Here is a 20,866-nt window from a genome sequence, read left to right as displayed (position 1 = left end):
CGACAGGGGGCGTGCCCTCAGTCTGCACCTGGGCGTCCACGGGGATGGGGAAGAGACATGTCCCATGTCCCACCGAGCACCCGCTTGCACTGGTGACATCAGCAAAGATCAGGCCGGGAGTCCCTGCTCCACCCTTACCAGGTAGCAGCATGTGGCCCCATCTACCCGCCAGCGTCTCAAAGAACTAGGCTCAAAAAGGAAAAAGAACTTACAAAATTTACTCAAAATAACAGTGAAAAAAGAGCCCCAGGAACATGTGGAAAATGACGGACCTGAGACTGGCGTCACCGGTGTCGTGGAGGAGAAAGCAGTGCTGAAAGGCAGTATGAGGAATGCGGCTGAAAACGTCCCCAACCTGAAGACAAAGCCACAGAGCCAGGAAGCCGCATGGACCCCACAGGGAAGGAGCCTAGAGAAACCCGGCTCAAATCACATGGTAAAGACACTTCGGAAAACCAAAGAGAATTTTCACATTGGAATAAAAATACGGCTGTAGTTACGCGAGCTCTCCAGCACTTCCCGGCCCATGCGCCCTCTCTCTGAGAAGCTCCTATAAGATGCACTCCTCCTCAACAGGGGGGTCGGTCAAGAAAAAGCAGAAGAGGGGGAGATGGGCTTGGGTCAAAGGGAGGGTGGGGTGACACAGGAGGACGGCTCAGGCAGCATCTGGCAGGAGCCTGGCTACAACCAGGAGACTCAAGTGGCCACAAGACGTCAGGGCAGTTCCCTGGGAAGAAGTGAGAAATCCTAATGGGTCTGAATGTACAAGAGATTCTTAGAAACCGGCAAAAGATGAGGGCTGCAGTCTGCAAAGGGCGCACAGAAAACTCCAACAGGCAATGATTATTTACTCCAGAAAACACCACGCTTTCAGGAAAGGAAGCACAGTGATCACACACACCCTGGCCATCCTGTGGGTCTGGGACATGGTGAGGGGACACTGACCGGACCCAACAGAAGCCATGGGGGCACTTGGCCAGGAGGAAGGTACGGGCCAGGATGCAGAGCGAGACCCCGACCCCGCTCCATGACAGGAAATCCACACTGACCACACTGCAGGCTTAAATCCAGCTTCACAGAGGTGTTCACGGAGACAATACAGGCAAACCCCCGGGGGCCCGATGAGCAAGCGGGACCTCCTGCACCAAGTCCGGAAGGACCTGAGTCTAACCAGCTGCGCACGTCACCAAACCAGAAGACAGACAAAGTGCAGTGGTGACAGAGCTTAAAGAGGAGCAGACAGTTCTTAGAATGTTTATCCTTTATTTAAATGTGTATTTTACATTAACTTATAAAAAGTTAATTTAAGTACATGCGTTAAGTGTCTTATCTAACCAATTTAACACTTCATACATACTGAATGTTTAATGCTTAGAATATCCTAAGTATTAACATGAAAAAAAGCTCCCTTCAGCACTGGGCAAACTGAATGAAAGCTCTGGCTGACATGCTGCTTGCTTGGCGCACTCGAATGGCGAGGGACAGCTTAAAGGTCACCAGCCCCGCGGAGGCTCCCTGCCCCCCACTCCCCAGCGATGGCACAGGTCACAGCCCTGGTTAAGGAAACCGGATCAGGCTGCCACATGGCATCAGCTCATCTTTGCAAACCATGGTCACCCTGCATCAGCTGTCCACCACGATCTTCACCCCCTCTCCTTCCTGAGACCCACCCTGGGCAAGCTGGCTTTGTGTACAACCCGCACAGAGCCAATCCCAGGGATCCGTTAACATGTAACCAAGAGCAGGGGCAGAGCGGGCCCCAAGGAGGTCGAAGTACCCCCTAGGAGCGACCCTCCAGCCAGCCCAGCTGTGTGAGCTCAGCCACCAGTGCACAGGCCCTCTCCAGGCACAACACCAACCTGAACGTTACAAATTAAGGCGACTACACTCTCCCCCAACGTCACCAATTCTCTGCACTCAGGCACAGGTCAGGTGAACACCACTGCCGCGTCTTCCGCACAGAAATAGCCACTCCACAAGGACAGGGATGTCCCAGGACAGGTAGGAAGAAAGACACAGAGGACAGGCAGCCAGCCTAGATCTCTAGAAGTTTAGATCTACCTAAACTTCTGATGCCACAAGTGTCCAAGGATTCAGCACCTACTATACCAAAGATGTAAGCTTAAGATGTTGTTCTAAGGAGTGTTACGACCACAAGATGCCAGAGACAGGGTGCGAGAGGGTGCCCCAGACAGGATGCCGCAATGGCTCCACACCATCGTCCAGCCTCAGATCCCAACACTCAACAGCGGCGTTCAAGTCACTGCCGCTGATGTTGGCAAACTGGAGAGCAGGTATTTAACCGCTCTCCTCTTTGGGATTTCTCTCCTTCCCCTATTTAAAGGCTCTCCTGCAACTGAAACTCATCAGCTACTTGGGTTCAACCTGACACCCCACAATAGTCCACAACACAATGGGCTGAGCCAAGAGCAGCCAGTCACGGAACGAGTGCACGCTGTGCAATTCCGTTTATGTCCAACACAAAACAGGCGAAGTTCATCTTTACAGTCAGAAATCAGGAGAGCAGATGCCTTTTGGGAAAAGCAGACACAACAAAGGTGACACCGGTCAGGTTCTGCTTCTCGATCTTACACAGGAATGTCTGACTTGTAGAAATTCATCTAGCTGTTTTCTAGATGTAGGTTTCAGGTCACTAAGTCAGTGATGGGTGGACACTGTGGGGCCCACTTACTGTACCTCGTCTGGGAGCAGTAACCTGTACCCACCACACTTGCCCCTCACAGCTGCCCTCTGAGGCCTACAAAGGCCCACCTGTCAATATCATGCACACCCAGAAATGCATCAAGTGTTTTATCCCACGTTCTGAAGTCACCCTAACAACCCAAAACCATGATGTCCTGGAATACTACCTTCACACAAGCCCCATCCTCCCCGTTCCCTGGAAGGGGTAATCTCATTCAAAGAAAAGCTGGTCAAGGAAACACCCAACTTCTCTTCCAATAGCTAGTATTTCCCTGTCTTGCAAGCTTAGGTAAATACTGTAACTTCTCTACACTTGCTTGCTCATAATGTATTTCATCAAATAGAACATGCCAGAAATTAGACAATACCTTTTTATATACTCCAAATGCTGTCGATTATGACATACCATCAACTTTAGGACACATGCTACTTTTGAACCTGTGAGAAGGTTTCAAAAAAAGGTCTCAGAATTGCTGAAATGCGGTACAGTGAAGCGGCAGAGGTGGTGGAGACGTGACCAGCATGGAATGCGTGGACACACGGAGGTGCAGGTCTGAGAAACAGTCCTGGGAGCGCAGGGACCAGGGCTGGCCCAGTCCCAGGTGGCAGTGGGGACCACAGGCACAGGCAGTGCTTGAGGGGCTCAAGGCAGGACTCCCACAAATGAAGGGTGGTGGCAGCAAGCACCTGACCTCACCACTCCCCGCCAACAGGGAGGGAAACTTGGGAACCCAAGGTCATACTTCTCAGGAGTCAATGGATGAAGACCCTGGCCACAGAGGGACAAGAGGAGTCCCAAGAGCAGTCAGTACAGTTTATTCACCAGTGAAGGGTGAAGTCAGCCCCAGACCAGAGTAAAAACAAGCCCCAAGTCAACACCCTGAGCCCCCCTCCCCTCCAAGGAGCCGTAGTCACTCGGTCCGGGGGAGGGCACAGCATGAGCACAGGAAGAGCTCAGTTTAGCAGAGGGTGTGGGCGGGGGTAAGGGGATCACCCCCAGAAATGAACAATGAGGAAGTAACAGGGAAGAAAGGAAGTTAGAACTTCCATGTCAGTGCAGACCGAACACCAGAACTGCTCAATCTGGCCTCCATCACAAGCAAGAAACCCATCCTGGAGTCAAGGGGTTCAGTGACACAGAAGCGATCGTGCTGACAGCAAGCACTGAGGTGGTGGTCAGGCAACGCGTGCTTAACAGAGGTGCGAGTGAACACGTGTGACCAGGGGCTTTCAGAGAGCACCCTGAGAACACCCGTCCTCACCATGGGAACGGCAGCACCTCACACGATTTCAGGCTATGGTTTGCTTTAACAAAGACCACAAAATTTACATCCAAGCAATCACCTACTGTTTTAGCTTAATTTTTTATTATGGAGAATTTCAAACACGAAGTAGAAGACAATGGGTAGGTGGAGGTTCACCTATCACCTACTTTTCTCCCTCTCCCCATATTATATTGCCCCTACCCCACCACCCCTCTGGCCACCATCAGTTTATTCTCTATGGGTCTGTTTTCACTTTTCGTTTATTCATTTTCTTTTCGCAGATTCCACATACAAGCGGAATAACGTCGTATTCCACATTCCACCATCCACATTACTGCCAATGGCAGGATTTTATTCTTGATGGCCGAGTAGACTGCGTGTGTATGTGTGTATACACACACGTTTCTCTCACACACACATCTTTATTAACCTGTCTGTGGACACGAGTTGCTTCTGTATCTTGGCTGTTGTAAATAATGCACCTCTGAATTTATTGTAGCATTTATCTTTTTAAATTAGTGTTGGTTTTCTTTGGGCAGATACCCAACAGAATTGCTGGATCATATAGTATTTCTACATTCCATTTGAAGAACCTTGATATGGTTTTCCACAGTGGTCGCACCAGTTTCCATTCCCACAACTGTGCCAAGGTCTCGTTTTCCTCCACGTCCTCGCCAACACTTGTCATTTGTCTTCTTGACCCCAGCTATTCTTTTATTTATTTTTTTTTTTTTAATTTATTTTTGGGACAGAGAGAGACAGAGCATGAACGGGGGAGGGGCAGAGAGAGAGGGAGACACAGAATCGGAAACAGGCTCCAGGCTCTGAGCCGTCAGCCCAGAGCCTGACGCGGGGCTCGAACTCACGGACCGCGAGATCGTGACCTGGCTGAAGTCGGACGCTTAACCGACTGCGCCACCCAGGCGCCCCTGACCCCAGCTATTCTGACAGAGGTGAGGTATTCTCTCTGGTTCTGCTTTGCATTTCTGTGACAGTCGGTGAGGAGCACCTTTTCATGGGTCTCTTGGCCATCTGCAGGTCTTTGGAAAAAGGTGTATTCAGGTCCTCTGCCCATTTTTTAATTGGGTTTTTTGGTGTTGATTTGTGTAAGTTCTTACTAGATTTTGGATAATAACCCCTTCTCGGAGAGGTCGTTTACAAGTATCTTCCCTCACTCAGCAGGCTGTCTTCCCCATTTGTTAATGGCTTCCTTGGCTGTGACAAAGCTTTTTATTTTGGTGTAGCCCTAATAGTAATTTTTGTCTTACTTGCCTTAGGAGACATACCTAGAAAAATGTTTCTATAGCTGATGTGAAAGACATCACTACCTTTGTTTTCTTCTACGAGTTTATGGTTTCAAGTCTCACGTTTAGGTCTTTAATTCATTTTTTTTGTTTATTTTTGTGTATGCTGAAAGAAACCAGGTGGTCCAGTTTCACACTTTTGCAAGTTGTTGTCCAGTTTTCCCGCCACCATTTGCTGGAAAGATGGTCTTTCCCCATTGTATTTCCTTGCCCCCTCTGTCGGAGCCAGACATGTAGTTGTGGGTTTCTTTCTGGGTTCTCCATTTTGTTCCACTATCTACAGGTCTATTCTTGTGCCCTTACCATACACTTTTGATTGTTGTGGCTTTGTAGTGCACCTTGAAAACTGGGATTGTGATACCTCCAGGTTTGTTCTTTCTCAAGATTACCTTGGTTATTTGAAGTGTGTGTGGTCCCATACAAATTTTAGTATTATTTGTTCTGGTTCTGTGACAAGCACTCTCTTATTTTCACAGGGATTGCATCAAATCTGCAGACTGCTTTGGGTAGTGTGGACATTTTACCAGTATGGACTCCTCCAATCCATGAGCATGTTTCCATTTGTTTGTGTCATCTTCAGTTTCTTGCACTGTTTTATAGTGGAATACAGGTCTTTCACTTCCTTCATTAAATTGATTCCTTTTTTATTCGTTTTGGTACAACTATAAATGAAATTAACAATTTCTCTTTCTGCTGCCTATCACACAGCTTTAAATAAACATTTGTGCCATTCTTGGGGCACGTGGGTCGGTTAAGCGTCCAGCTTTGGCTCAGGTCACGATCTCGTGGTCTGTGAGTTCGAGCCCCGCGTCGGGCTCTGTGCTGACCGCTCAGAGCCTGGAGCCTGCTTCGGATCCTGTGTCTCCCTCTCTCTCTCTCTCTCTCTCTCTCTCTCTCTCTCTCTCTCTCTGCCCCTTCCCTGGCTTGTGCTCTCTCTCAAAAATAAACTTTAAAAAAAAATTTTGCCATTCTTGTTTCATTGTAATTTTTAATCCAAGAAATTTCCCTCAAAGTACTATCAGTAACTCCTGCAGAAAAACCGAAGGGCACAGGAAGTCATTGTCGCATAGCAAAAGGGCAGCAGCCAGCAGGGTCTTCCAAACATAGCGGGTGGCAGAGGGCTTTTTATTTCTGCCATTACTTAAAATTTCCCAAGCTCATTATACATTAATCCTATGCTTACTGTGATCTTAGTAACGTGCACCCTTCAACACTACACTTACCCACATTTTACTTAAAATTCTCCATCTGCAATCTAGCCTTCACTTCTCAAAAACCAGTAGTTACAAGTTGGCCCTGGTAAACGGGTGAGGCAACATATTTCTCTACCCAGAGTTTGCAGACTTCTTACATTTTCCCCTACGAGTTTTATAAAAGCTAATTTTAAAACTTTTCCAGGGGCACCTGAGGGGTGCAGTGGGTTAAGCGTCTGACTGCATACTGATTTCAGCTCAGGTCACAATCTCACAATTTGTGGGATAGAGCCCCATGTCGGGCTCTGTGCTGACAGTGTGGAGCCCGTTTGGGATTCTCTCTTCCCTCTCTCTCTGCCCCTCCCCTGCATGTATATGCTCTCACTCTCTCTCACAAATTTTTAAGAAATATAAATATCATCCAAGTGGTTTGGTATTTTTTCCTCAATGTGGATTAAAAACATTCCCAACAGAGCTCTGCAAAATTCACCTAGTATTAAGCCCTTGCTTCATGGGGCCACTGCGGGGGACAGGGGGCCGGGGACAGGAGCGGGGGGCGGGAATGTCATCTGCAAGAGTCCGGGAACAGCTCCTAGAACAGGGCAGACACAGCAGTGGCACCAAGTGCATCGTACATAAGGTCAGAAACAGTAACGAGGCTTCTCTAAGGAAAAGCAGGTAAACAGCAAGGAGTTAGCTTGTGTTCAAAAAGTTTAGGAACATGTAAAACTCTCATTTCCCTTTTGCAGCTTCCTTTTTAACCCTCCTTGAATGAAATTCAAATTCCCTCCACAAAATGCAACTCTAACCGATTTATTTAAGCTAACCATTAGCTTAACAATACTCCTCTCTGTGTCGAAGCTGGTAGGACATCGGTGATCCCCAAACACCCACGAGTCAGGCTCTCCTTCGGCTCATGCTGCAAGACCACTTGTCTCAAAAACAAGTTTATTAAAACAGGACGTGAAAGCAAAGTCCCACAACTAGCTAATCTAAGTAAGTGCCATTACCCGCTAGCTCACAAGAGGGCTCGGAGCGTTTCCAGAATGACACCTGGGGCGGCCTCCCTGCACACGGCCCCCATTCCACACCATACCACATCTCTCTCCAGCCTCGCATGGTCAGCTTCACGGCTGCACCCCACGTGCTCTGCTCATGGCCCGGATCCTAACAACTTCCACGTGGATTTTTCCTCACTTCCCAGCACAGTCATGCACCCCCTTCCTTACCCACTTCACCAGCACCCATGACCAGGGAGCCCCTCCTTCACAAGTCACACCCTGACCCAGGAAGGCACGCTAAGCCACACTTCCGGAAGGAGAAAGACCACCTTTCGATTCTTTAGCTGTTAGCCATTTCATCACACGTCTAAGCACTTTTATATTTATTCCCATACTTCCGTACATGTGCACAAAGCAGAAAAAAATACCATCTTACAAGGGACCAGGGAAACACTTTAAAGCACACACATCTCTCTAGATTAACAGATTTAGGAGTCTTAAAATATAACCCCCAAAATACACAAGTCTCTCAAAAGCGGTCACGTGTAAACATCTGGAGAACCCGGTGATGAGCACATACCACACCCCAATGAAGGAACAGCGGGAACAGAGCCAAAGCGCCCGCTGGCTGTGCAGCGCCCTGTTCAGAGGCACGAGCACCTTTCTGGATACACCTGCACAGGCTCCTCTCCCCCAACATATTCCAAAAACCAGCTCTCTCCAACTTACCAAACTTCGATACTGGCCCTGGAACAATTTTGAAGTCCGACTGTGCGAAGGCTGGGCTCCCAGGGAGTCAAAAGACTTTATCCGATGAGATGAGGGCCGGGCACACACGGAGTCACTTCCCAGGCCGATGTCTGAAAAGGTCGTGCACAGAGAAGAGCGAGCTGAGACGCTGGACACCACGCACTCTCGTAGCACACCAGACTCTAAACTGGGGCAGCCCCCGGGGGACGCACGGCCAAAGCAACAAAGCGGGCCATTTATGCAGAGCAGTCCGTCTGCTACCCAGACAAGGTGCGCGCGCTCCAGGAAGTAACTCGAGAGAACTACTCATCCGTCCCTCTCCAGTACAATCTTCACATTTCTTAAAGGTTTTGTAACTGGTTTTAATACTTTCCCTTCCCATGGAAAAAACAAGCCTCTCAAAGTAAGTCAGAGCACCAGCCAGGACTCAACCCCAACACATCACCCCCGCCCACCCACTCCTCCAGGATTAAGCCTCAAAAAGGGCCATAAGCAGCAGGAATCCTCTTGCAACAAAAGACTCCGACTTTAAACCAAGAGAAAAATCCCCTGACAGCTTTTAGCTAGAAACCTGTCTGAGCAGGACGTCCTCAAAATGAAGACAGCCACGCCTTCCTTCCAAGTCACAGGAAGGATGGATGGAAACAGGTACTAAGGGGCCTAGCACTCTCCCCGAGTCTCTTCAGGAGCAGAGACTTAGGCCAAGCAACAAGTAAATGTTAGCAACCCGCTTCTTAGAAGTCAGTTGACCAAAAAACAAGGCCATGAAGAGGTTTTCTAAGGAAATCGCCAGAGCAAGATCCACACAGCTAGCATTCTCTCAAAGGCACTACATACGCAGGGAGCCATCTATAAAAATATCCTTAAACGTGATCTCCAGTTCCTATTTTTCTGAAGGATCTGTTGGGGTTGGCTTACACAGGGTCTTACAAAATTTTCTGCTGTCAACTGCAGGTCTGAAGTTATCACAGGAAGGCCCTGATTTCCAGCTGCTGTTGAGGTACACGGGCTGCGGCTCCAGGCTCCAGTTTTCCGAGAGCCGAGCAGGGCTGCGCGCACGGACAGCGGCCGCTTCCCTGGGCTTCCGCCTGGCTCCATGGACACTGGTGTCTGGAAACCCAGTCCTACAACAGCCTCGACAGCCCAGTCCTGAATCCCTACCAGGGCACCTCCAAAGGCCCCTACAATTCTCAGGTCCTGCTTCAGGCTGTGCATAATTGTCAGTGTTTTCTACTACAGGTGGGCACAGGCCTTGGGAATCTCAAGAACAAAACCAGCTCCTCAAGGGCATTTCATGGAGATTCCATGAATCTCCATGAACCCAGCGGCTGCACACTTGTCCTCCTCACCCCCGCCCCGCTGTCGCCGGACTCCACCTTTCAAGGGAACATTTAGTGCAATGAAGGAGTCCCACGACATCCCTTACACTTCCTGTCAGCTGTCTTTCTTCTGTCCAGTTAAAAGGCAAGTATTTATCAATACATCTGGAGACAAGGGTCTTCAAGTGGCAGAAGTGAAAATAGTAACAGACTTTTCTCATTCATTTAAAAGTGAATCTAAAAGGGAGTTAAAAAGACAGGGTCACTTCCAGCACACGGGCCTCAGGAACAAAATTTAAAATCAAGTAGCCCAATATAAGAGCGAAAATTCCTTCCAACTGAGAGACCATGTCAATGCTGAAGAGCCCCACTGATTCCCTAACTTCCAAGCATGTTTCAGAAAGGACATCTTACTCCATGTCCAATGCTGTCAGGGCACAGGAGCACCACTGCTGCACAAGGAGGAGGGGGAAGCGACAGTAACAAGCCCGGGAGCGATGGGACCCAGGCCACGTTCTATTACAAGGAGCACACGCCCAAGGGCACGGATCACAGCCGGCCCCATCGCCTCCCCTCTCGTCCTCCCCAACTTGGCACCTGTCCCTCAACTGCAGCGAGACCCAGCATGCAGGAGCAAAGCCAAAGTGGCCCTCTTGTCCCCTACCAGCCACCAGAGAAGGATGCCCTGGGAGCAGCAGGGTCACAGTAAAAAAATGACATGTACTTGTCACATCTGCCATTCTTGTCCCGCCTGCCATGGAGCCCTCCATCAGCCCTCAGACGCTCCCGTGAAACTCTGAGGCACAGATGGTTATTAGAAGCAGCTGGCACACAGGCCCCACATGGTGAAGAAACACAACCATGCCCCTCTGCACCAGTTTCTTCTTCCGTTAAATTCCGGGGATCTGATCTACAGGTTTCCATCATTGTATTACCTCCACCACTACATAATCTTTCTAATCGGCTTGTTCGCCGTCAAGCTAGCATTTTTACAATGTGGGACTAGAGAAGGCAGCTTCACTGCCTAATAACCTTCACAAAATGCCACGAAGTTCTGTTTGCAGAACATCACATGGGAGGATAATACTAACTACATTTATCTTTGTACCTCCCCCCCCCCCACCTTCTCCATCCTGGTCGCTCTCCCTCCTCCTAGAGTCAGAACCTCAACAACAATCCCACACTTGATCACAGAAGGTCCTATCTTATCAATGGAGCGAATTCCCCAGATAATCCATCTCAACAGCCCTAGGAGGTTTTCAACTTCAAACCGCACAGATAGGCTGGGAAAACGCAGCCACATCAAAAGCCCTGCCTGGGGCTGGGGGGGCAGAGGCAGGTGCTCTGGGTAGTGCCTCCCGCGCCCCTCCCCCATCCCCCACCTCCGTGCAGACAGCCATCCCAGCAAGTAAGTTCTAGGAGGGGGCTACCTGACCCTGAGCAGAGAGCACCGCCGAGCTGGGACTACAGCTTGTGATGCTTTGCCTCTGCTCCTCCCCACACCCCCTCTGAAGGGCCAGGAAAACAGGGACAAGAACCCCTCAGAAAACCACTTGAGGTTCTTATCAAAAGACCCCAAAGTCAACATTCCCCCGTAAACCTGAAACTAAAACTGCGTAGAGGGAAATGGAAAAATAAAAATGACTTTAAGACAGAAGCGCCACTAAGTCCTTTTAGATCCACACAGCTCTCCAAAGACAGAGCTTCTTGGTGCTCAGGGACAGGCAGTGCCTCCCTCCAAGAAATGTGCACAGAAGCTCTCCTGTCCTCCCTGTACCTGGGAGCCCAGAAGAGCAGCACAGGGTGTCCTCAGCTCCACTCACCCCTTCACTGAAGGAGGGCCCGGGCTCCCAACACGGCAGAACCCATACCCTGGGCACCGTCACAGCCCGCAGAAAGCCTGGCCGTGGCAGGGGGTTACTTTAGGGCTACCTCGCTGGCTGCCTCCTTGTCATGGTCACACCTCTCAAACTGGCACTACACCTGCTCCCTAAATGTAAGCTTTCATCAAAAGAAATAAAAACCCAGAGAAAGGTGCTTCTAGCTCCAAGACAGCCTGGGAGTCCACCCACACAAAACACCTTTCTCCTCTGCTAAGGTGGCAGGCAGCAAGCTTTCTGCCCACAGAAAGGAAAACACCTGCTATCCACCAGAGGCCCGAACAGCAAGACTCTGATCTAAGAAGAAAATATCACAGCAAAAATTAAAGCCAAAAATGTAACAGGATAGGTTTGTTGTTTTTTTTTTTAATTCTATAATGCTCATGTCTGCCTTGCCAACCAAAACGCACATGTTTTTGCCCTTTGGTCTTCCCACCCCCTCAAGTTCAATAAAAAGTTCTTACCTGCTGTTACTTTGTTTAGAGTCACTAAGGAACTGAGGACCTTGTTAAAATTCTGCCCCTGATACAAATCATTTGCATCAAATGTCTGAAAGGAAAAATTAAACAAGTTAGTAGGGTCTCCTCTGTCGGGTACAGGACAAACGAAGTTCTCACAGCAACCGGAGGACCACAGCAGGATTCGCTGAGCAAGTCCTTAAGAGGCAGCCCAGCCTGCAGGAGCAGACCGGTGGCCTCAGCTTCCAGCAGAGGGCAGGGGCCAGTCAGAGCTCCCGGTGCAGGCACACTCCGATGTGGGGCAGGAGACCAACGTCCTCACTGCCAACTCCCCACCTGGCCCAACCCCCTCGGCAACAGGGGGTGGAGCCCCGTGAGCTACTGGGCTTGCTTCTAGATCCTGTCCCAGCCCCAAGTCCACTCCACAGCCAAGCACAGCAAGAGAAACACATGCTGACAGCAGGAGGAAAGGAAGACAGAAGTGGATTCCGGAAGAGGGACAGACCAGTAGCTCCGGGGACACCTCCGCTCTCCAGGCACCGCACTGAGGCCTGACCGGGACGGGCTAGTCTACACCTCCTCCAACCTCAGCCACCTACAGACCCGGCACACAGGAGAGTCCATCCCGGCACGCAGGTGCACGTACGTGTACACACACACACACACACACACACACACACACAGAAGCTGAGAGAACACGTCAGCTTGCCTAGATACCTTACAGCTGGTCTGCAAGTGTGCGCACAGGCACACACACAGATCTCACTCCCAAATACTGCCTGGAGGACACACATGGCTTTTGATCGTCAGGTAACCACCACAAAAGATTGTAACAGTAAAATCACCTACAACTGTGCCAGAAAAATTATGAAAATATTTCTTTCAGGATGTCGATAACAAAGGTGTATTTAGAGACCCAAACGTAAACTGTGTTAACAGCCTTAAGTTTCTCGCACCAGGGCAAAAATGAACAGACCAGCCACTCCAGGAAGGAGGGTCAGGAGGAGGAGGGCCCGGCCACCTCTCCCCTCCTCCCTCCCCTCCTCCACTTCACATCCTGCCAGGAACCCTCTTCTTCCTGCCTCCCAGCCCCCACCCCCTAAGTCCTCACAGGACTCCTGGCCACACTTCCACACCAGCCTAGGTCAGGCGCCCTAATCAAGCTCTCCCAGCACACTCACCTCAAGGACAACCTCACATGTATAGCCACCCTACACTGGAAAACCCACGAAACCAGAGTTTACAACTCCCAACATCTAGCAAAACAGCCAGCACACAGTACAAAAGGCCCAACATCTGCTGAATGGATAAATGCACCAGTCGACCCATCCGTCCACCCTGCGGTGCTAAATGTCACCATGCAGGACATTCACACACAGAGCAGCTAAGGGGAGCCTTTCCAAATCTAATTGCTGCCTTCCTCAAAATTCTTCAGTTAATGGCCTTCTGCCTTTAATTTCTGAAATGAGTAAAAACCATGAGGTAGGTTTATTTAAACATGAGCAAACAGGGGCCCCTGGGTGGCTCAACTGGTTAAGCGTCCGACTTCGGCTCAGGTCATGATCTCACAGCTCGTGGGTTCGAGCCCCGCGTCGGGCTCTGTGCTGACGGCTCGGAGCCTGGAGCCTGCTTCGGATTCTGTGTCTCCCTCTCTCTGCCCCTCCCCCGCTCACTCATAAAAAACACCAACAAACAAAAGAAAAACTGAAGAACTTCAAGAAAGGAGGCCATCAAATCATGGAGTCAAGGGAGGAGCTGGACACACAGCTTGCTTTTTCTAAAAGCTGGAAGAAACTGAACAGAGCCTAACGCCTACGTGTGACCGCATCTAAGCATTCCGGACAGTCACTGGTGCCATTTCTCACACAGCTGATGTACAAAATGAATCAATTTCACTCCAGACCCTTCCTGTAAAAGGCACCCCTTCCAACAGAGCGTCTTTAGAATCAGTTTATACAACACAGAATCTAATTCATTTGTGAGATTTCAGAAACGAGTCAAATGAGCATTATCTAGGCGGACACATCTACCTATGTTTTGTTTAACGTGTTAGTTGCATTTTTTAGGAGCACCATGAAGAGCATTAACTTTGACAGGCCTCCGCTTCCTTATGTGTCGAACATCAACGTTCCTTTGTAAAACGCAGGAGCAGCTAATCTGCCCATCTTTCAGCTCTGAAGTTCCAGTTTTAGAGATAGGAAAATTAAATACGCAGTACCCTATGAGAAGAATTCAACATAAAAAGGTCTACTAACCTTCATTGTGGTGAGGCAGCAAGTCACAAAACCCAGAAAAACAGGATGCTGAAAGCTGCAGCTTCCTGTTATTCCAGAACTATATATCTTTCTTACTTGGATACCAGGAAGTGTCTGGTTGGCCGAACCTGCCCACCGACGGGCTTCCATGTGACCCCACAACTTAAGTGGATTCACATCTGTGCTACACTTCTTCACAGGAAACTACACAACGAGAGGAGACAAACGCTTGCCGCCGAGAAACACACATTCTGAATCCATGAAATGTTCTGACTAAAGCCCAGCTCTAAAAAAAGACTATTTCCCGAATTAGGAAACTATTCAACAAAAAGAAAAAGAAAACCAGAAAACTCTTGAGTAAAGAGTCTGCACTAGGGGAAAAGTCTCATTAGAACTTCTGTTTTAGTGTCTCGGCACAAGTCAGCCCACACGCGGGAGAACGACCAGGACACCGGCACACTCCGCCGTCCAGGGCACTCCGCGCTTAAGGACACCGGCCCCACCTCAGGGCCTACCCATGTCGCCCAAAGAGCAGCACCGCCCACCCTGGCTGGGGTCAGGAGCCAGCGGGAGGAAGGAAGCCAACACTGGGGTCCGCTTTGCCTCCGGTGGCGACGGAGCAGATGTTCTCAGGAGAGGCTGCATCTCCAGGGATTCAGAAAACCAAAACACTCCGGCCAAACCCCAGGCCAGTTAAATTAGCATCTCTGAGGAACCCTGGCCCCATGTGATTCCAGGCAGCAGGGTGAGAAAAGCCCTGGAGGGACAAGGAAGGTGTGAATCCTCTCCCCAGGAGGGCTCCACTCCGGACCAAAACCAAACTCACAGTGAGGAGGGACCACTCTGTGGCCCAGAGATATTGGAAAAGCAGATCCCCAAACACTCACCCTCACTTTCGCATTTACGTGAATTAAATGTATACAGCAGAATCCAATATTCTTGAAGTAAAATGGTCCTGTTCCCCCCTCAAAATACTAAATTTGTTGATATTTAGTATTTTACTAATCAAAAGCAACAATACTATAGTGACAGGGAGCAAACACGACCCCCAAAGAGAGCAGGACAGAGGTGAGCAGCGTGTTCCAAGTGACAACACAGCACTGTCCAAGGAGCCAGAGCCCTGAGCAGCCGGCCCTTTCCTGCGTGGAGGCTGCCCCCGCTTGTTATAGCCTCACAATGTACGGAAGCCCTCCCAGGCTTCTGCTTTCTCATCCTTAAAATGGGAAGGAAAAACATACTGACAAGGACAGAAAGCAACATGCAAATGTCTCACATGTTGGAGAAGGAACAGATTTTAAGAACTGAAGTCTTGCTCACCAAGCTTCAGGTTTCCTGTAATACTGACCCATCAATAACCACATTCTACCATAGAAAACGGTTTTCTAAAACACAGTTACCAAGAAAAAAGCTTTCTCGATGCCTGGGGGGTACACAGAAGCAGAGGCCTCACGGGACCAGAGAAGGGAGTACAGGCATCCACACCACGCGCCCTGGAGCGCGACACTGCACCTCTCTGCATCCTGAAGGACCCTACTCCATCAAAGTGCTCAGGTTCCCACCCAAAACTCCCACCCCTGAAGCTGCTGCTTCTGACAGCCCAGCCCTCCCTCCCACTCACCTGTCCACCCTGACAGTGTGGACACCGCGGCACCCCAAGGCTCATGGGGGAAATACACCAGCACGCAAGAGGAAGGGCGGCCCCGCAGCCTGCACGCGGGTCTGCTCAAGGCTCTGGTGTACCTGCTGCCCGGCTCCCCGCCCTCGCTGGCCCCGGATGGCTAGCACTATGTGGGAACACTTCCGCAGAATGGCCATTCCCTGTGCGGTCTGCCCAACACTGAACTATCCACTGCCTTGTCACACGGTCAACTCTCAGGAGGGGAAACCACGGTCAGCTTCACCTGAGCCCATTCTTAACACAGTGGGAAACAATCGCAAACTCCAAGCAGCACGGGAGGCCAAGACTGGGAGGGGTGCAGGCAGCGTGAGCCTCAAGGGCAGCTGCTGTTAGCAGGGCTCACGCAGAGCAGACAGATGCCCTCGGCAGCAGGGGAGTGCCGCCCAATAAGGCCACCACAGCACCCCAGCGAAAGGTCCTGCCTGGGGAAACAGACCTCCTTGCAACAGAAAGGAAAGGATATTAAATCGAGGCTCTGGGTCCGGGAGTCCCGCCTCCCCAGCCCAGAAGGGACTTCTAAGAACCTGCTGACACACTATGCAGTCTGAAGAGGGCCCACCCTCCCCAGCCTGGACTTGGGTCCACCGAGGCAGCAGCATCGCTAAACACGGCTCTCCTCTACACCTCGGGTCCCCAACTGGGCACCTGCCAGATGCCCCAAGAAACCTGGGGCTCCCTTCTGGCTGCAGCCCCCATTATGAGCTCACATGGGACCACACATCTACCAACCACCACCACATCAAGGAAGGAGGCTGCAGTTTTCTCCACCAAAAAAAGCAGTAAATGAAACTATTTCATTAGATAAGGATAATTAAGATAATCATCTCCTCCTTTAGCAGGGAAAAATGCCAAATACCAAAAAGATTCTACCCCCAAATACATCATTCTCCTCGATTCGGCCAAAGCAGGGCACTGCTGGAATCCTCCTGAAAGTATCAGCATAAATAGCATCCCCACCCCAAGGCAGGCAGCACAGGACATCACAGACAGGCCAGCCACAGGGGCCAGCAGCACCAGCAGGGCAGAACCAGGCTCTCAGGTCCTCTGGTGGGACCCGCCCCCCCATCTCCACTGGGGGGGCGCCCACACGGGGTTAAACTCAACAAAAGAGCACACGGCTATGCCAGGGGACACCAAAAGCTACCAAGGAAGTCTCCAGGCTGTTTCTTTACAACTCCGGCCAGTCCCAGGTGTCCCTAAACAAGGTACAACCTGCAGAGAACCTTGAAAGAAAGGGAAGGCTGAGCGGAAGAGCTCTGAACAAAGCAGCACAAGCGAGACATGAGGTGGGGAGTGGACAGAGAGCGAGGCACAAGGCGGGGAGCGGCAGTGTCTGCAGGACACAAACAACCACCACGCCAGTCGCTCTGCACAAACAGGAGCTCGAGGGGAAGTCAGTTCGGGACAACACATGTACACCGGGGCCACCTCAGACCAACCAGGCCCTGTGGCCCCCCACACCTAGGAGCGTCCAGTCCAAACCAGGAGGAAGGGCACGGAGGGCCGGCACAGGAGCACAGGCCTGCCGAGGGCCCCTGTGGAAGGTCACTGCATGGCCCTGGAGCCAGCTTCCCCACCTGAGGAGGGAAAGAAACGCCACTGGCCAACCTGCAAGGCCCTCCCGCCCCCGCCCCCCGACACAGGACACCACTTAGAGGAGGACCATCAACTGGAAGGAAAGGAGAACCAGGGTCAAGAGAGCCAGCCTTCCCAGGACACCTCGTGAAGGCTGAAGGAGGAAAGCAGGGGAAGGAGTTACGAGGCCACAGAGGAGGGTTAGGGTGCTCCCCTGCACCAGAGCCACGCCCCTGCACCAGGTTCCAGGTGGATGACGGGACACGGGAAAGGAGAAGTCAGCAGGACCCCAGCCCACCAGTGGGCAAGAGAATCACATGGCTCAGGACAGGTGGAGGCAGGGCAAAGCCCCATTCCACCAGCACCTGCTCCAAGAGGTCAGGAGGGGTTTTTTCAAAAGGAGGGACAAGCATGCGTGTTCACAGATGTGGAGCCCCTCAGCTCTAAACCAACAGCAGAGGGAGGAGGGCGCACCATCTGTGTCAGGAGGTCACGGTCAGGCCTGAGAGGCCGCCCGCCCAGCAGAGGCCCAGACAAACCAACCCCTCAGAGCACCCACCCCACCCCCCGACCACTAACCCCAGAAATCCTGCCCGTGATGTCACCAGAAGGGCTAACACATACCACCAAAGACAGGGCGATCTGGCCAGGTTCACCCTCCCAGCCCGAACTTCCTCTAGTCCTCTTAACGTCTTCTATTTTGACTTACATGGTCACATACACTACCAAGTTTAGCTCCTGAACACACACCAGAAATCAGGAAGACTCACCTATACAGGAAGACGGGGCTGTGCCACACAAGTGAAGCAGACATCACCAGCATCCACCCGGCAGGGCAGTAACAGGAGGGTGACACCCCTGCCACGCCCCCCCCCCCCCCAACGAGAGCTCCCCGAACGCACGAACCTCAACCTGACAGAGGAGGGCTGCATGAGGAGAAGCCGCCGTGGTTCTCAGGAAAGCCTTAAGCAACAGAAGACTGCTCTGAAGTAAACGGGTTTCCAAGGCACAAGTTCTAAGAGCAGATGCGGACCCGATCTAGAACCGTCCCATTCATCACACCATTTTCCGACTTTTTGGTCTAACTCCAATTCACCGCAGCTGGTCAGTTAGCGCCAGCATCCGCTCCCCACCCCCTGCCACGCCTCCCCATGGGCTCGGTCCACGCACCCACGCGCACCAGCTCCGAGCAGGATGATGCATGCCAGCCCTGAGCAGAAGCTGTAGGAGCCTTTGGGGGTATCCACCCATCTGAAGGAGACAGGCAGGCCCAGGCCGGAACTGCAGCATCAAGATGACCCTGAGAGCACAGCAACACCCTATCCGTAGCTAACACGCAGCCAGGAGGATAAACCTCTGGGCTTCAGAGTCTCGGAGACGTGGGGGCTGAATGACAGCATCTGGCAAGAACTGGCAATACACCCACATGCCACATTTTCCACAACAGAAGGGATTCTTGAAGGGGACAGAGTACATCTTTGAAAAAAAAAAAAAAAAGAAAAACAAAGAAGACATGAAGTGAAACAGGTCATTTAGACTCAGGCCAAGTTAACACTAAAGGGTCAAAGTTAAAACCTCTTCGCTGGATAAAACAACCCTCAGCTATTCAAAACAGGAAAAACTGTTCCCCACAAAGCACTTCTTATTGCAGAGCAAACGAGGTTTTCCCTTCCTTCCCAAACTCTGGATGCAGTCGTCACGTAACTGCTCGGGAGCGACGACTTCACGTAGCCTCCAAGAAGAAAAGACACCATGTGTTCACAGGCTGGCCCTGCAAGCACTCGATCTTTCTCACACACCCTCGACTGGTCCGCCACCCTACACCAGGTACCCTAGGAGCCAGAAGGTAGGCAGGGCCAGCAGAGCGACAGAGGGCTTCACCACCTTCAACCTCCACCGCCTAGACCGCCGCTCGGCATCTAAGTAACAGGTCCCTCAGCCTCAGGGCCCTGGACAACCTACCTCGCAGGTCCTGGGGTGTCAGCAGTTCCCAGCGGCTCCACCGGGGGACACAGCTCTGGTCTCTCGGAGGCGGCCTGAAAGCATCCCCAGGGCTGGGTCTCAACCAGGCTGCCCACCACAGCCATGTGCTCAAGTCCTCACAGCAGCGACGTGGGCACTCGACAGGAAGCCCAGCACAGTGCCTGCGACTCAGGACTGCAGACCTGCATGCCATGCTGTCCCTAAGGAGGCCCCTGTGCGGCCCACTAGAGGGAAGGGGCCCCGGCCCCAACTTGAGAAACGAGTGCCCAGAAGTGTGAGCATGGCGCTTGAACCCCAGCACCATGTCCACCGCCACGGGAGTCCCAACGCACGTACACCTCTCCCCTCAAATCAGGTGCCCACACCTCTTCCCTGGATGGCTCAGCTGTCACAGAATGTCACTCCGCATTCTGTGGAGTGCAGACACACCTCACAACGAAGTGGGACAGGGTTCCCAAAAAATGTAACTAAAGGATGCCTAACGCAGTAAGGCCTGAAAGGCTCTCCCCACCACCCCCCCCCCGCACTGCCCAGCTCACAATGGGGGCCTTGCTTCACCCTGACTTCCAAATGTCACTGATAATACTGGAAATCAGAACATCTCCCACACAATAAAATAGAAAAGCAAACCACAGCACTAAGTTGATGGTGTCACTCATCATATAACAAAGACCCCGTCAGTCAAATCTTTCGACTAGAAATAAAATCCGAACCGGCTTAAACGAAACAGCACTGTTCAGGTAACAAGTTGAAAAAGTAAGAGCCACAGTGCAGAAGTCATCAGTTCTGGGCCATCTTTTTGTCTACTGTCTCCGGCATGGCCTGCAGTTTCAGGAACATTACTCCTACTGAGGTTACGCAGCCCCAGGCAACAGCAACGAGCCTGCCATCCCAGCAGCAAATGGCTGGCCCCGAGCCACCGGTCACAACCCCACAGCCAGAGAGGCAGAGCGGCCCTGGGAGCCAAGGTGACACACACATCCTCCCAGCATCTTGTGCACGACCCCAGTGTGCAGGGTGGGGACCCCCTACAGCACTGGGGCTACACAGAATCTGAGAAACAGGGTAGTGGAGATCTGTGGGCTGCCTCGGCTGCCCTCTGCACATTCCCCGGGGCTCGATGACCACCCACTGACTGCAGACCACCAACCACAGCCACTGAAGAGAACGCATGCCTAAGTTATGCCCCTGGCTGAGGACACCCTGGGTACATGCGACAAGAAAATCACAGGGAACGTACGGACATTCTACCATCTCAGGGCTAAAGGAGAGACCCCCACAAGGGAAGGCCAGCCAAGCACGTTCAACTCTTGTAGCTTTAATGTTCCAAATGCAAGGAGCCAGGTCAGCTCCTCCAGGGAGTTTATGGGGAAGCTATTTCTGACGCAAGAAACTTACTTTTGGCACGGTTCTGGAGTGTAGTTCGCCAAGTTAAAAATATAATTTTGTCCTATCACATTGTCAAGAGAAATTGGATTTTGTGGCAAGAGGAGTAGAAAGGA

The 20,866-nt window shown here is 51.4% G+C and overlaps 1 protein-coding gene across 8 annotated transcripts in view; it reads right to left on the bottom strand.

Annotated features, from left to right (window-relative positions):
- Positions 1 to 20,866, bottom strand: part of ARHGEF7 (Rho guanine nucleotide exchange factor 7) — a 105,583-nt gene that overhangs the window by 65,126 nt on the left and 19,591 nt on the right. For 2 of the 8 annotated variants that reach the window (XM_049647221.1, XM_049647219.1), the window contains exons 1-3: positions 14,129 to 14,861; positions 11,880 to 11,964; positions 8,196 to 8,326 (exon numbers count right to left, since the gene is read on the bottom strand). In XM_049647221.1, coding sequence (XP_049503178.1) covers positions 8,196 to 8,326; positions 11,880 to 11,964; positions 14,129 to 14,278 — 366 coding nt within the window. In that variant the 5' untranslated portion in view covers positions 14,279 to 14,861. Of the gene's footprint in view, positions 1 to 8,195; positions 8,327 to 11,879; positions 11,965 to 14,128; positions 14,862 to 20,866 lie in introns of those variants that run through there. The other 6 variants (XM_049647225.1, XM_049647226.1, XM_049647218.1 and 3 more) reach the window with 5 other exon arrangements.

This window comes from Panthera uncia (assembly GCF_023721935.1).
Source record: "Panthera uncia isolate 11264 chromosome A1 unlocalized genomic scaffold, Puncia_PCG_1.0 HiC_scaffold_16, whole genome shotgun sequence".
Taxonomy (NCBI): Eukaryota; Metazoa; Chordata; class Mammalia; order Carnivora; family Felidae; genus Panthera; species Panthera uncia.
Note: the sequence above shows the minus strand (reverse complement) of the source record. Positions and strands in the feature narration are given on the sequence as shown.